A 17,774-nucleotide genomic window follows, 5' to 3' on the forward strand; every position below is an offset into this window, starting at 1 on the left:
CCTTTATTTTGAAACCATGCTTTGCATACTTTTGCTGTGTGGCATGGAGCTGAATCCTGCTGAAAAATAAATGGTGCATTGTTGGGGAAGAGATCCCTGATGGAAGGTATCAATTTTGGTTTCACAACAGTTTTGATGTATTTTTTGGCATTCAGGATGCCATCAATCACTTGAATTCAGCCCACACCATCTGCAGTCATACATGCCCAAATCATGACCTTTGTTAGGTTTTTTGTAGTTGCTTCAATGCAATCAGAATGAAGTGCTTCACCTTCTCTATGTCTCACGTATTTTTTACCATCACTACCAAAGAGCGATATTTTACTCTCATCGCTCCAGATTACTTGCTTCCATTGATTTTCTGACCATTTAATGTGTTCTTCGCATCGCTTTTGATTTAAATAATATTTATTCCTTGGAATTCAAGCTTGTAGTTCAAATCCTGATAACCTTCTTCTTATTGTTCCTGAACTTACTGCATTCATTCCACATCTAATGGCATCTGATGAAATTTTTCTATCTTGAAGGCATAGCTGTTTAATTTTTCCATCGGCAGTAGCACTTGTGCATTTTTTTCTGCCTGATTTGGCTTTATTTTCCACTGATTTCGTTTTTTAATAACGTAAAAAGAACTTTCGTACACCAGAACAAGTCACTGAACCACCAACTTGTTTTGCAATTTCAGCATAAGAGAGTCCTCTCAATATGACAATTCGACTTCTTTTTATATATGTCCAATTAGTTCTTCTTGTTGATGACATTGTTTAAAATTAGTTTAATTAAAAAAAAGGGATTTTAAATATTCAAAAACAGCAATACTCTATTTAATTGTACTATAGTGTAACGTCCCATATCCGGACGTCCTTTTTCCGGGAGGGTCGATTTCCGGGACACTTTTTAACAATCAAAATAAACATCTATTCTCTTCCCCTCTCTTAAAAAGAAAAAAAGTCTTTGGACACACGTTTTTTTTCCTTTTCCAGCTTCTAGTGATTCCTGCATTGAACTCATAAATCAACAGAAAGGGGAATAGAAGACCAGAAGCATAAGCAATGCTCCTCCTCAGGAATGCAGGAAAGGGGGGAGATTTGTTTTCAAAAGAGCACAACTGAGTCCCCTCCCCCCTTCTTTCCTTTGCAGCTGGCTGGTAAGGGAGGCATTTCCTGGAACCACTTTATTAGAGTGTGAGGGGAAGAAGAAATACTCTGAAAAAGGGTAAACATATCAAATGTTAAAGTGGAGGGGGAGTCACTTTCAGTCACACAAGAAAAAATAAAGAGAACCCAATCAGCATGCCACGCCTTTATGCTTGATTGATGGCCAATGATGGGAGAGAAAATAAGAATTTGTCACTGCCCCGCCCTCAACAAGTAAGGAGGAAATGAATTTTCTTCTCCACCTACCCACCTTAATGAATGACTGGAATTTCCCCTTCTTGCATGATTCCTTCTAGTTCAAAATGGTGGAGAGAGCAATTAATGTTTTCTTAACTGTCAATTTTTTTTTTTCGCTTACTATATTTTAAGCAACAATTATTATTTTCTAATATTTTGTTTTTGATTGATTAGATATCATTCTAATGCTAAAACATTATTTCCCTTAAAAATAATGTTTATTTATTGTTTGCTTCTTGGATTCAGATCGTTTATTAGATCATTTTAAGCTTTATTTTCCTTGGGGGTCTATAATACGAAAAAGTCTAATATCCGGACTACCAAAAGTCCCACCGATTCCGGATACGCGACTTTCCACTGTAGTATGCATCATTCCGCAAAATATTTCCACAACAATAACTCTTTTACCATCCAAATAACCTAAACTATAGTTACAGACATTTGATTGGTCCTTAGAACAGTGTTTGTGTTTGGCTAGTACGCTTTTATTACAAAACAAGTCCTTATTCAAAACAATTTGTGTTTGTTCTACTAAAATGAGCATATTTTTTTTTTTGATACAGATATTTTAATTCTGTATTTATTTTTAAATTCTACATTAAATTACCTTCAATTTGATATATAAACGTTTGTATTTAAGTGAAAATTAATATATTCTACAAGCACACAAAGTCGAAAAACATGAAACTTTCAAAAAATGCCCACACTGTATTAATACTTTAGAAACAATATTTTGTCGATATAATCGGGTGACTTGAGGGCAATATATATCTTTTCTGTTAGTTGTTTGGTTTCCTGGGTTTTTTAAGAAAAGACAAAAGTGACGTGTACGCAACACCCTTGAATTCTGAAATGGATCTGATTGCTAGAATCATATGTACTGCTGCGGATATCCAGAAAAATCGGGTGTATTGAGCCATTAATCCATGGCCCGACTGTATATCTAACTTTCTTAGGATGTTTCCAATCATGGTTTGCTATGCAATTCTGAATCTTTGGGATGGCCCCTACCTCCTTTTAAAGTAAATCCCAATAATTTTGGGACACACCATTTATTAGTGCATACACAAACATATATATGTATATGCATATATAATTATAGATATTAAAATTATAGATAAAACATGGAAGATAATAAGGATTAATGAAAAGAGAAGAAGAAAGTGATTTAAATCAAATATTTTGAAAAATATTTAAAAAAAAAAAAAAGACTTTTTTATTTAAAAAAAATATTAAAAAGCCAGGAAACAAAATAAAGAAAAGATATAATCTCATCAGCTCATACGATTATATTTGCAAAAAGGAGTGCTTTCTAATATTATATCAATATTGCTAAAGCAAAATATATCAATACAATAGTATAAGAAGGGCTAAAAAAATGTATGTCTTAAAATTGATATATATATATATACCATATTTTTCGGCAAAAGCGGCGCTTCTTCGCAAGCGCCGCACCTCGATAAAAATGAAATTTTTTTAAAAAAAATTATAGTAAGCGCCGCAATGGCGCTAAACCGCGTATATCAGCATCCTTTTAGAAGAGACCTTTAAATTACCATTTAGAATATCTGTATAATANAGATGGGCCAGTTTTAAATTCACCCCATCATAATCTACGATCGAAACTTGACTAAATTTATTGGTTTTTCTGAAATTAACAGTGGAATTGAATTATAGTAATATTTGGGGGCCATATTGGAATTTCCGAAAGAGATCCGAAGTTCGGCATTTCGTCAGTCCCGTGAGTGTCGGATTCAGGGTCCTATTCTTCCTTTTCTGTTAGTTCAATTGCCAAGGCGCTAAATAGATTTCTAGCTTGCGATTTTTCTTTAAGCTGGGGGTGGATACAAGATGTATACCTTTTAAATTTTCTCCTTATGCGATGTTTTTTTAAATTTTTATTTCGTTTATTTATTTTCTTACAGGCTGCTGCCGAAAGTTTGCTAAGAATTGGCGATGTTCTGCAACAGATCGCGATACGGGCGAATATTTCGTCGACTTCGTTATTAATTTTTTTTAATAGTCTTTCTCTCAGAAAATTATTTAATCTTAAATAACTTTCCTTGACAAATTTTTTTGCTACTAAAAAAAATATTTCGTTGGAAGCGCCGCATGTAGGAAAAAAACAACTTTTTTTTCGATAGCGCCGCGGCTCTTCCGCAGAAAAATACGGTATATATATATATATATATATCTTTAGTGTTGAAATGCAAATTTTAAGGATTCATGATGAAAGAAGAAAAAAACACATTTAGAGAATGAAAGTCCTGTGCAGGTGTCAGCATGATGCTCAAAAACTGTTACAAAAGGTTCTGTACACTGCAAACTACAAAAAAAATTCTTTCATAAATTCAATTTTGGCAATGCCAATGCTCAGTCATATCAGCTCATCTTGATGCCCTTTAATCTTGTTTCATTCATATGAACGCCGATTCCCTTGTTAACGTTTCTAAATGACACGTTCAAATGCATTTCACCCCTCTCGGTCACAGTGTTTTTTCTCGTTCTGTTTTTTTAATCTTTATTTTTGTTTCACTCTCGGCAACTTTAGATTTTATATTTCAAATCACATTTGTTTCTTCGCAGTAATGTCTGCAAGTCATGAGAATGGTCGCCTATTTTTTGAGCGCTTGAAGTGTGATACTTTTATTTTCATCTGAATAATTTTTAATCGAGTTCTACCTGGTTTGTTCAAAATGGCTCCTGGTGGCGCCATTCCCCAGTCTGCAACAGTATAAAAAATTATTCCTGTATTTACTCAAGAATGCTAGATGTGCTTTTGGTGCCTGCCGAAAATAAGAATTTGTTCTATTAGAATGTCCAGAGGTGTCATATACACTAGTGATTTGAGATAGTCACATGAATTGAGATCTAAAGATTGCACAATGAGTCTTTTCAGTGGCGTCCTCCATGTTAAGAATACGACTTCAGCCACATGCACGTCACAGCCTGTTTATAGGGCGGACCCATTCATTCTAGCACAAATCGTAATTTTGACCTGAAACTGAGAACGACCCATCTCCAATTCAGTACCCCAAAAGGTATTATATGTTATGGGTACATGGATGACTTTGTGACCCTACAGATTTAACGTGCACCAGTCTCCATTTACTACAAAGGGAGTCTCCAGCTGGTGAGGATCAAACTCATGACCCTTTTGACATGGACCCAACACCCTACCAACCAGGCTGTCGCGGCACGTAAAATATTTAATATTCATTAACAATCAATCATATAACTGTAAAATCCAGGAAAAACTTATTTATTTATCTAATAACTATCATGCTTATGCCATATTCCTTTCTATATGCAATCTGCAGACTATAAGACAAATTGAGGGAGAACTTGTTGCAGAAGAACAAGGCATTCAAACATATGTTTTTCAGAATTTTTAGTCTCTCAACCTAGTTTGCCATTTTATGTTTTATTTTAAGTTTTCATCATCTTGATGATTTTTATCCCCTCTCTAATCGAATTTTAGAACAATCTACATAGATATGAGTGTGTGTATATATATAAATGTATGTAAAAGTACCATTGAGATTTGATTTATTAAGTTTATTAACTGCGCACTAGCAGCATGTACATAGAACCTTTTATATAACATTATAAAATAAAGAAATAAAACGAACTCAGCGAAAAGGAATGAAGGAGAAATCAAAAATATTGTTTTAAAATATTGTAAACTAAAGAAGAATAAAAATTATTTAAAATCTTTTTTTTGTTTTTGTTTACATTGTATATACAGTTTAGTTTATTAACTGTGTACTAGCAACGCGTGCATAGAACTTTTAATATAAAATAATTGCAAAGAAAAAGAGCACTAAGAAAAAAAAAAGAATAATAGAGAAAATAAAAGTATTGCTTAAAAAGATATTTTAACAAAAGAAGAATAAAAATTATTAAAAAAATCTTTTGTTTTTTGTTTTCTCAATATATTTCATAGATTGTTTTTTCCTTTTTGTCTTCTAAACCATTTGTAGCTTAGACTAGAAAATTTTTTGTGAAGCATATTCTACTACTATTTTCTGAATAATTAGCACTAAAATCTATCCTATTGCATTTACTTTTTTATAAACAAATTAATATCCATCATATACCATTTTATATAAAGTAAACCTTTGCTGTATAATTTCTATTCCCCCCCCCCTCTTTTTCACAAAACTATAATCACTTGAATCGACATATTTATAAATTCAATACTTTCCATTCTTTGTTATCATTAAATATTAAATTTCATAAAATTGAAATTAAGAAAGTATAAACACATTTAAAAACTTTATATATATATATATATGATCTTTTCATAGTAATTGCTGGTAAACAAGTCAGTTGAGTTATACATTTCTGAAATTTGAAACAAGTTCTATTTTAAATTTAAAAAAAATCTCTGATTTGAAATTTTTTTTTCTTTGGTTATTAATTTAGTTATCATAAGGCTTTGGTTGTTATAAATTTATTTTTGAAATACAGTTGAACCTGTTTATCTCGAACCTCTTTATCTCAAAAACCTCTATATCTGAAAATTTCTAAAATTCCCCACATTTACTGTCTAAAATCAATGTATTTTCCAAATTCTATGTTTATGTCTAAATTTTTTATTTCAAAACCTCCGTTTCTCAAATTTCTAATAATTGAGCACAAATTTCAAAACTTTATCAGTAGAACTCGTTGACAGAGATGAATTTCGTGAATCCACAGGAAGTAGGGATGAACAGGTTGGGGGTGTTTCTTGAAAGCTGATCTTAAGAATGATGTGAAGAGATGATGAACAAGAGGGTGAAGGCATCAGTAAAAGAGAAGAAACTGTTAATGCTGAAAATGCAGTGCTAGATTTGCCAGAATGGAATGCAATAAAATCTAGATTTAATGTTGACATTAGTTTTGAAGATTTTTGTAAGTGGACAACTGCCTGGCAATATGCGGAACATTGACATATATGAAAATTATAGATAATGTTGAAGTAATATCAGATGAAGAGGAAGAAGCCGAAGATCATACATATTGATGAATCAAAAGTGAATGCAAAAGAAGTAGAAAAAGCTGTAGAATTCTTATAAACTACTCTTGAATCCAAGGAAAATGTTGGCTATGAGGAATTTGCGATCTTTCTAACCTCAAAAGAATAATCGAAACAAATAAGGTTATCAGTCAAAAATCTTGGAAAAATTATTTTCAGTGTTAAATGTATGTTAAAAAACTGTTATGTCAATAGATGTATGTGGTATAATTAATTTCAAAAAATGTTTACATTTTTCTACTAAAAACAATTCAAGCACTTTTAATAGAATTTCTTAATTAAATTTAATTTTTTTATAGTACCTGTATAACTCGAAACCTCTTTCTCTCGAATTTTTCGCCCTTACTGTGAGATTCGAGATAAACAGGTTTGACTGTATTTTCATTTATTTAGAATTGTTGTTCAAATGTTGTATTTGTGATAAATGCAGCTCTTATGAAAATTGTTTCTTAAAAATTGCGATTTAAACAAAAGTTAAACATTCATTTTAGATATCTATGTCTATTTTTGGAGTATTATCGTTTGCTTGGTCTGTTTTACAAACCTTTAGTTGGTATAGGCGGTCTGGGAAGAATGCTATCGACTTAGTGGTAAATATGACTCCTTTATACTTAATTGCATTTGATTTATTTATTTGCATAGATAGGATAACAACAAATGTGTCCATGTTGTGAAAACACCAGGAAACCCAATCCACTAACATTGTTTAGCATCTATTGGGTTATTACCTCTGGGTTTGACATATTTCTTTCTTTTTTTAAATTCTTTTTAAGGGGAATTTTTTTTATCAAATAAATAGTTCTGAAATGACCGAAGTAAAAATTTGTTCTCTGAAATATAGGCATGAAAGTTTTCAGCTTTTACTCTGAATTCAGCTTTTTTCAAAGCTTTTTAAGCTCCATACATTTATTAACTTCATAATGTTTGATTGTGTTTATGTAGAATTCAGCTTTTTTGGCTAACTGGTACTTTCATTCCTGGAAATAACAAATTTATATCAATGTAAATTTAAGTTACATCAATGCATTCATGATTTTTATGCAACACTATTTTAATTTTCAATTACTGATTAGCAACAATTTTGGTTAGCAAAGGGTTAGTTTGTAATTGTCAAAATTTTTGTTAACAAGCACTCATAACACTCATAAAATTAAAATAATTTTCCCTATAGTGATACAGAAACAATTTTATATTAAACTAAAATATTAGTTTTTGGAAATGGATTTTCAAGTTACTAAATTGATTGTTTTTTCCCCCTTTTTTTCATTATTTTTATGTATTTATATATTTTGTTTCTCTTCTAGACTTTAGGAAAATTTACCATATTTATGTGTGGCAACCTCTCTACGTCTTTCTTTTGTGTCATATTTCTTCACTGCTTCTATTGGTTAACTTTTTTTAAGGTAAGAATATTTTATGTATGATTTGGGAGTTCTTTGGTAAAATTGTCTCCCGAACAAATTCTCTTCTGTATAGTGCAAGAACTATAAAACTAGGCACAACTCAATCATATTTAGTGATGGGAGGGTCTAAAATTATCCGAAAAAGAATCGTGCCTTTTTATGGAAAGTTCTAAAATGTAGTGGTTAATAAAATTGTAGTCTCACTAAAATTTTCTGAAATTTTAATAAAATCTAATTGATATTTTTATCTTTAGATCTCTTAAATTGCACTATTTTGATTTAGACCTAGATTGGCCTCTTATTTTTCAGTCAAAACCTGGAAATTCACCTTCAATTCTTGAAGTTCTTGGAAAAATTTAATCTCTTGATTTTTTTCCATCAGGACAATACAGGTTATGGGACCCCTCCAGTTGAAACTCTTAAATGCTCTCAATGCTTCTTTCCCACTGAAAATTTCTTTCATTTTCTTATCAATTTGAAGACTGTATTTAACACAGTTGGGGTGAAAAAAGAACAGAAATATAATCTTTGAGTTGTTCACATAAATGAAACATCTATTCTGACACTTGATAGATGAATAATCAACTCCATAGGTCCTCATGTCTTACATTGTTTTTTTCTGTGAATCATGGGAGGTTTACTTTCAAGGAAGTGTAAACCCTGTTTCCTATCAAGAGATAGGTAGGTGTTACGGGGAGTAAACCTAAAAATTGAAACCGACTGAGGACTGTAATCTTCTATTCGGTATCATATGACTAACTTGAATATCTGAGTTAATAGGAAAATTATATTCATTTTTCTGTAGCTACATCTAGAATTATGTATTTATAACAAACTTTTCATATATTCTTTTTGTATAGAATTTTTTTTTTAAAGTTTAAATAAATATCCTTGTACATAGTTATTGTGGATTATTTAATTATTTCTATATCTTTGAAAATATTCTAAAAACAATTTAAGGCGTAACTTTGTAATAAACTTCGTTATTAGGGTACCCTTCACGTAAACTGACAACTCTCATAAACAAAGAAGTTTTTCTGTCCCAATAACGTCCGCTTCACCGAGGTTTCACTATATATATATATATATATATATACAGTATACTCACGCTATCTTGAACACCTTGTTATGTCAAAAAAAATACTTAGTCTATATTAATTTATTTAGTCAAAAGCCTAAATAATTGTGTAACTTACGCAAAATCTTGTTTACGCAACATTTATTCTGCCCTTACCAGCACCCTCATTTCTTTTGCATTCTCATTCACACGCAATAATGACTTTTTACGTGATTTGTTAAAGAAAAACTCAATCTTAAAGAACATGAGAATGACTAATAAATCAATTTTTGCATACCTGCCAAGTCTCTTGTTTTTTAACGAAAACTCCTGTATTTTGCCGCTATCTTCCATTTACCCATTTATTCTCACATTTCTTTGTACTTGTAAAGAAATAAAAATTAGCTATAAAACATCTGCTGATGGCAAACATACTTCTCTTATTCCTTAACAGATCGTGCTATTGCCAGAACTGCTGTATGTTGAGTTTTTATTTAGTATAACTAATGGTTTAAAAAAAATCTTTTGATTAAGATTTACATAAAAATAATACTAAATGTAAGTGCTTATTTTTTCCAATTTTGACTTACTCGATTATGGATGATGTATCAAGACTTTACTCATAGCCTGAAAAATGTTAATTATAAAATCTTCATTATTTTATTTCTCCAATGTTGGCAGGTATGTTTTTGTTTCATGCATCGATTATTCCTAAAGAAGTGTACCATAAAAATTAAATTTCGATATTTTTTAGATTTTTTTAAAAAATTTTTGTTTTGATTCATATAATAAATTGTTATAAGGGTTAAGAATAAAACTTTTTTTAAATTTTACATGAAAAGTTTTTTTTCTTTGAATAAGACAATATTTTGTTATAATATTTGAATATATTATATTTGAATAATATATATATACAGTGAATTCGCGATAACTCGAATCTGATAGGACTGACGGAAAACTTCGACATATCGGAAGTTCGACTTACCGTTAGTTTCGGTTTTGGATTTTCAAAATATTGTTGGATTATTTAATTAATGCTCATCAATTACAAACCTTCTAAATGCTTACAATATTTAAGATCATTTTTCTGACAAGCCATTTACGATAAGACTGTTTGAAGCACTTTATGATACCCTGGTCCATCGGCTGCAACTTTGCTGTTGTGTTTGGCGGGAGAAACTGCAAGTTTACTGCTTTCAAATTAGGTAGATCACTATGCGCTGTGCATTTATCCATAAAGAGTATCACTTTTCTTTTTTTAGCGAAGAATTTCCGATCCAATTTTCTTACATAGTCTTCAAATAAAACTGATGTCATCCAAAACTTTTTGTTAGACTTGTAATCCAAAGGATACGTTTTTACATTCTTGAAACATCGGGGATTTCGGTATTTTCCGATAACAAGTAAGGGCAATTTCTCTGTCCCAGACGCATTTCCTCCAACTAGGACAGTCAAACGTTCCTTGCTCATTTTACCCCCTGAGCAGTTTTCATCCTTAAACATCATAGTCTTATTTGGAAGACATTTAAAAAATAAACCCATTTCATCAATATTGAAAACATCATTTTAACTGTATCCTTGAAGTAAATTTGGTAACGTTTCATTTAACCACTGTTCACATACTTCAAGAGGGACAGCTTTAGCTTCTCCATGAAGAGTGCGAAAGACATTGTGTGTGTGTTGCAAAGGAAGGGGCAAGATATCAGCTCCTAGGTTTTTTTTCTTGCTTTAAAAGATCCAAAAAAAATCGAGTTAAAGGGAGTAAAATTCGAGTAATCGAGAATAATTAACATGAAATTGAAGATAAAAGGGTCGGGACCTCATAAAAAAATCGAGTTATAGTAATATTCGAGTTATCATACTTCGAGTTATAGCGAATTGACTGTATATAGACACGCAGTAAAACCTCACTACTACAATATTTTGGGGTCCAAATATATTGTTGTAGAGGGATATATTATTTTATCGAGGGTCTACATACTTTGGGGACAGAATAAAGATTTTTTTAAATTTTAATCTTATATATGTATTAACTGTAGATCTAATTATATATTATATAAAAATTTAATTTGCAGAGTGGTGATTATGGTTAAATATGAAATCAGATAGTAATGTTCTTAAGAGATAAGGGAGGTCTATGTACATCAAGGATAGGGTATTGAAATCTGAATACAAAAGTCATTCACTGTGGTGAAAAGAAATAAGATAAGATCAGAAATTTTACAGGGGTTCAAAGAATATCACAATATTGAGAGGTGGATAACATTAACTCATATGCGCAAGGGACCAACAAAACATTATTGTTCTACCAGATATCATAGTAGTGAGAGTTCACTGTATATATTATAAAGAAAATATTTTTTTTTCTTCATGAATCTTGATTGTTAATGTTTGGATATCCTTCTATGCATTCTGAAGCTAATCTATTGCTGAGTTCTGTTCTAATATTTCAGAAACAAGATGTTTTACATTCTCTGCTGCCAATTCCATCCCAAGAAAAGTTTTTAAGTGTTTATATTGGATTAGCTCTTACAATGAAAGTAAGAACTTTAAAATAAAAGTAAACAATTTGAGTTCTGAAAAATTATCTAATATTTTTTTTTTTCAATTCAATCTTTGACAGGCGATCCAAGTCATCCACCTACTCTTCGTGCAGTGTAGCATAAATATCTTCTTCGTCGACTGGGAACGTCCGAGAGTGCGCTCGTCTTGCGTGAGCGTACGCTCGGCGACGACGACCAAGGGGGTGGCCGAGACAAACGTGAGTTCGGAGAATATTAAGGGGTGTTTGCCCAAAACCACACCTGACAAAATGCATACCGATATGGCTGGTATCAGTATATGGAGAACTTATTATGTGGCCAACGAATGGACCGAAATACAAAGTAAAAGAAAAATCAACTTGTGTGCTCAACTTTTTGGAGTTTTATTCTTTCTCAAAGTAAGCTTTTTTATCACATTAAAAGAAACTTTAAATCAAGTGAGTTATTTTAAATGCCTTCACTCAATATCATAAAACAGTGTTTTTTGTATTTTAAATAGTTTATATGGCTGCACATTTCTTTTACATTCTAAATGATCATTAATGTGAGTGAGGCACTAATTTGTTGCTTTAAACCACAGGGAATCACCTAAAATAACAGAAAAAATGGTCGGCGACGACGACCAAGGGAGTTTTTCTTTAGAAATTATTAATATACAGGGAATTTCCTTTTTTAGAAAGTGGTAGCCTCTCAAATTACAATCTATTGGATATTTAAGGATGATATTTCAGCCAAATTAAACTATTTCCTATAACATTATTTGTTTTGAGTATGTTCAGCTGTTCCTTCAATTATGACTAGTGTAGTAAGCCCAATACAGCTCATACAAGTGTTTTTCCTCTTAATATATATCCTATTGTGTTTAATTTGTGCAGGGAAATTTTTTTTTAGACTTGAAAGGAATGGAAACCTTATTCATAGTAGACCTTGTTTTCTCTTAAAACATTCAAACAAAATTTTAAAATATCAAAAAAGAAGTTTTTTTCTTGTATGCCAAATTTTATTTTAAAAACATTTTTTAGGATGACTAAAAATGAGAAAACTCAAATATTATGTTTATGATTATAATCATAAATATTTATTTCTATTCTTATTATTAATTTTGCTATCATTATTTTATTTTTATAATGTAACATAATGAACAAATTATCAGAAATTCAGCAAAGTGGCATCTACATGTTAAAACATGTATAGATCTTTTCTAATTGTCTTTATTATGTGTATTTAAATTGAAATTTGAAGTCTACTAAAATTATTAGCTGATGTATTGTCTGATATGTTCGTGCATATAATAAATAGTTAAGGCAGATCTGAAAATTATCTTGTCAACATGTATTTAAGCAGATTCATTAGTTTTACATAAATAAATTTTAACTTTGCTCAATGTATCATTGTACACTGCATCAAGTTTCCTAAATTCAATATATATATATGTAACATAAAAAGCTTCTATTAATCATTTTATGTTATCCTGCTCTTAAATCTATTTTTGGCCAAGTATGCATTTAATTAAAAGCAGGACATTTTTCCCTCTGCTCTCTGTGGGAAATGATCCATCTATTTCATAAACCAATAGCAACTACTAAGATTTCCCTCTTTCCCTAAATTAAGACATTTTACGGATTTTACTTTGCAAGATTTTCCCTAACATATAACCAAGGAGCGCAACTTTTCATGTTCACTTTTACACTTTTTCATGACTGCTCTGTCTAATAATTAATAAATAAATTTTGTACCCTCCTTCCCGGCTTAAGACCTGTTTTATTCCTTCCACTCGTCAACGACGTTATATATATATATATATTAATCTTGTAGTAATGAGCATTTCCTTGTAAAAGTGGACATGAGGGTTGAAATTTCAATTTGTCTTAATTGTAACATGTAATATATCAAATTAAAGGTAAATGAATGAGATTTATGAAATTATAAGGAAAAATAACATAAAATTTTTCCTTGTATTATTTTTTTGAACTTGAAGTTAATATAATATAAAAAAATTTCAATTAGGAAAATCAGGGTCTTTTCATTTCACTCAGAAATAATATTTAAACCTACAGCGTTTTGATTTTCAGTGCATATATTTCTATTTGTGACTTTTATCTATCTTTTAAAGCATTTAATCTTTAAAAAAGGAAAAACTCAAATTTTAATGCAAATATATTTATAAAGTCTCTCTGTCACGCCCATCACAAAAAATATACTTAATATGCCATAGAAAATGCATACCTTCATGAAAAAGCAGGAAACTTTGTAAAAGTCTAATTATTGTGATCCTTAATAAGTAAAAAGTATTAAAAATATATGAATTTTTTATTTTGGGATAAATTTTGGTGTGACGGGTGTGACAAAATCATTATAACGGGTGTGACAACATTTTAAATAACTATAAAAACTGTTCCTAAATGAAAACAAAGAGTTTAAACCATTTTTGTTTCCAAATAAATTAAAACAATGTTGTTAAGAATAATAAAAAATTATATAACATATTTAGCAATATTTATAATTACGAGAAAGTCATAATATTTTTCGATCTTTTGTGGTGGTAAGCGACGAACTTCAGCATGATAAATATGCTGTATGGGCTTTTTTAAATGCTATTTTAACGGATTTAAAAATTGAGTATCCTCAGTTACAAAGTCAGCATGGTAAATATGCTGTATGGACAAACTTCAGCATGATAAATATGCAGTATGGGCATTTTTAAATGCTACTTTAATGGATTTAAAAATTGAGTATCCTGAGCTATGAAGAACAAAGATTTTTTCCGTTGGCTGTGCAGCACAATTCAAAAATAAGTATTCAATTTTGAACTTGTGCTTCTTTCAGGAAGATTTTCAATTAAATTGTGAATTGAAATTCTTTGCTACTTCCCTTGAAAAAGGTGCAGTAGACGGCATTGGAGGGCTAATAAAATCAAAAGTTTGGCATCAGGTAAAATCCAGGAAAGGATCCTGAATCCAGGATCCTGCAATCAGCTTGTTCGTTTATTATTACTTACAGTATTATAATGAAATCTAACCAAAAAAAAAGAAAAAACTCTGAAAGGAAGGCTATTTTCTGGTCTCTAATAATGTTCAATGAGAGAGTAGAAAGGAAATTTCCCTAGGGTTGAACTAAACGCTTGAAGGATTGAATGGTTTGAAATGCAGTCCATAGTACAATAGTTGCCTTAGCCAGACGATTGAAGTTTAAATAATTAGAAGCTATTGATCGATGGTCATCAGCTTAACTATGATAACCAACTTAAATCAACATACAATGCACAAAATTAAATAAACAGAACACTTTAATCACTTTTGTTCTAGCGACCTAAATATCATTTACCAACATTATTAAGTCACCTCAGATGATATTTTAAGTGACCAAATCAGATACAAGTACATACTATTAATAAAATTTTTTTTTTGGTGGGTTTTATTCTTGACTTTTAAAATATGGGAGGGTAGCCAATATCTGAAAAAATATGATCCCCATAGTTTAGGCTGGACAGCATTCAAAAATTAGGTCCCTTATTATTGATTTTAATTTTTGAATATTTTTTCTTTAAAGGAAATATTAACAGTTTGCTTCTAAAACTTTGTTGTGATGTTGTTGTCCAAATTCAAATGGTCGATGCAAAAATGCTTGAATTGCCAGAAACTTGATTCATAATTTTAAACTGTGCAATTTTAACTAATAAAATCTATAAAACGTTTTGCAATATTTTCATCATTAAATTTTAAAAATTTATTTTATTTCTTTTCAATTGTTATACCAAAATATTTTTTTAAAAAAATATTCAACTTTGAAACTTGTTTTTTCTTTCAAATATAGGTTCTTGACTTTGAAAGTTATGCCTTAGCTAGCTTAAAATTCAATTTGCCTCCTTCTGAAGTTCATAAATATGTGCCTTACAGTGCTTGCAGTCGACTAGCCCTCGGTGCTTCTGTTTTCCTGAGCTTAGCTCTTCTACAAGTAATAATAGAATTTCAATTGCAATTGACTGTCTGTATATTATTCTTTGTTTTTCCCAATGCAATACAGTCCCAATCTTTTTAGTTGTGCAGACCACCCATTTAGGAGAGAGATGCCGACTAACAACTATGAATTATACAGACACTCTCCAGAGATGCCAACTTGCTCTGGACAGTAAATATATATTTTAAAGTGGTAGTTTATCAATTGTGATTCTTGGTTTAATAAATTCAATTTAGTTGATTTTTATCCACCACTATTTCTAAATAATTCGTAGGCTTATATGATTCACCACTTTTAAATACTTATGTAATGCTATACCTTTTGAAAAGCAAGCAAAAATAGTCAAATATTTGCCAAGTTTACTTTGTAGTTATTTACCGTTATTTTAATTATTTTGGCGTGTTCGGAGCAGTTGGCATCTCTGACTCTTGACCAGTGTTTATGGCTCACATTCCATGGGCCATCCTGTACGTGAACTGAAATAAAGCAACCAAAATTTTACATTGTATGTATTTTATACAAAAATATAATCCAATTTTAATTCTTTCACTTGATTAAAAAGTAACTAAGCTAAGACCCATACCATGAGAGATAAGTCAACTTGTTGATTATGAGCTTTTAGTACTTTGGTTTTCAATATGATCGACTATGCAAAAAATAAACTGACATGAAGTATTATCATAAGGCCAATGCCAGTAAATTAGCCAAATTTCAAAGGATGAATCTTCGCAATTTTCTATGATTAATTTTTTTCCTATAGAAAACTTCACATCTAAGTACAAATTTACTATAAATTGAGCTATTTTATAGAATGCAAATTAAGAGTCATTTTACAGTTTTGGGAAAGGGTAAATGAGCAATGAAAATATTTTGTTCTCTAAGAGGAAAAGATTGGTGTTAATTTCTCAAACTAGAGATATGTTTTTTTAGATTTTGACTACATTATAAATAAATACAGGGCGTTCCAAGATAATTGGGACTAACTTTAAGGTGAATCATCATAAAGTTTCAGATTTTCCGAGCAACTCATGGTTGGAAACGTCTTCATCCGCCGCTAGGTAGTTCTGTTCTCATAAGCATTCGAGGAAACAGACCGGAATTTCTGCGATAATTTAAGCTATTGTTGCCTGCAAAGGAGTATGCAATGTTTTACGAAAACCGAACTGGCATGTGTGTGCTTGAGCAGCAGAAAGATTGTATTATTAAAGGCACCCTCTGAGAGATGCGTGAATAATGGATCATTATGAGAGCGGTGGGTAGTAGGACTGGGTGATGTTAAGATTTTGGGATCACGATGTATCGTCACACTAACATCGAGATATTTTTATGCATCGCGATGTTTTGATTTATTAATTTTTATGTTTAGTAAATTTGTAATTAGTAAGTTCCATTTATTTTTGGAATAAGCGTTGCATTTTTAATATATAAAGGAGTGGGTGACTGCAAAATAGCTGGTAAAAAAAGCAGCTGAAATGTTTGTAAAACAATCAACAGTATTTGCACACACACACACAATTAAAAAGAAACCGTTCCATAACTGAGAAATTCAAGAACACTTCAATTCTCAGTCACATTCGAAATCATTGTGTCAGCGAAACGATGATTCGATATTAAAAAAAGACATGGAAATATAACAATCACTGCATGGAGGAAAATGCTCTTTGCACAAGCTGGTAGACATTGATTGGGAACATGGCTCAACATCTGAGTAAATCTCGATTTCCGATGCTTCGAAAAATTGTCTATCCAAACAGCGGATCGGCACAGTATTTTCAGAAGTATTACAGAAATTTATAAAAATATGTTATTCGTTCTATTTCTTTTATAAATCAAATGAAATTACATAGTTTTTGTTTTTCAAGGAAAAATTTTTTTAAACCTAAATGCTTGAAAAAACTTAATTCATGTAACTTACGTTATTGTGGTTATAATGTAAGCTCGTGTTGCTCATTTGGAAGTTTATAAGCACAAGATGAATAGATGATTGTAAAAATAACTAATTAATTTATTTTTGTAGGGAGTTAGAAACATGAAAAGGTACCCCAACATAGAAACGAGTTTTCATGTCTTATATAACTAGTGAATTGGAATTATATTTTAGTTGTGGTTGATATCTACAATGACTGTATTTAATAAACTTTGTTTTTTGATATTACAGTTAAATTCAACGAATATAAATAATTGGATATGTTAACCCAGAGTTGGTTTAATTCTATTTTTTCATTCCTTTTTAACAAGTGTGAAGTTCGGTATAGCCAAAGACAGGTTATTTCAATTATTGTACTAGAAATTGAACTAACTAACAAACAGACTTGTGAGCCTGTAACTTGCACATTACATTCACTCAAACTTGAAATTAACAAATAAAAATTAGAGAAATGATGCCTTCACAGTACTTTT

General features: G+C 30.7%; 1 protein-coding gene across 5 annotated transcripts in view; it reads left to right on the forward strand.

Annotated features, from left to right (window-relative positions):
• The window catches only part of LOC107445535 (meckelin), a 74,916-nt gene that overhangs the window by 34,733 nt on the left and 22,409 nt on the right, over nucleotides 1-17,774 (forward strand). For all 5 annotated transcript variants that reach the window (XR_011636682.1, XM_043050132.2, XM_043050129.2 and 2 more), the window contains 5 exons: nucleotides 6,906-7,004; nucleotides 7,719-7,817; nucleotides 11,328-11,414; nucleotides 11,498-11,815; nucleotides 15,231-15,371. Coding sequence is in view for 4 of the 5 variants with exons in the window: in XM_043050132.2 (XP_042906066.1) it covers nucleotides 6,906-7,004; nucleotides 7,719-7,817; nucleotides 11,328-11,414; nucleotides 11,498-11,815; nucleotides 15,231-15,371 (744 nt within the window). In the remaining variant the exon portion in view is untranslated. The remainder of the gene's footprint in view (nucleotides 1-6,905; nucleotides 7,005-7,718; nucleotides 7,818-11,327; nucleotides 11,415-11,497; nucleotides 11,816-15,230; nucleotides 15,372-17,774) is intronic.

The sequence above is a fragment of the Parasteatoda tepidariorum genome, chromosome 4 (genome assembly GCF_043381705.1).
Source record: "Parasteatoda tepidariorum isolate YZ-2023 chromosome 4, CAS_Ptep_4.0, whole genome shotgun sequence".
In the NCBI taxonomy this organism is placed as follows: domain Eukaryota; kingdom Metazoa; phylum Arthropoda; class Arachnida; order Araneae; family Theridiidae; genus Parasteatoda; species Parasteatoda tepidariorum.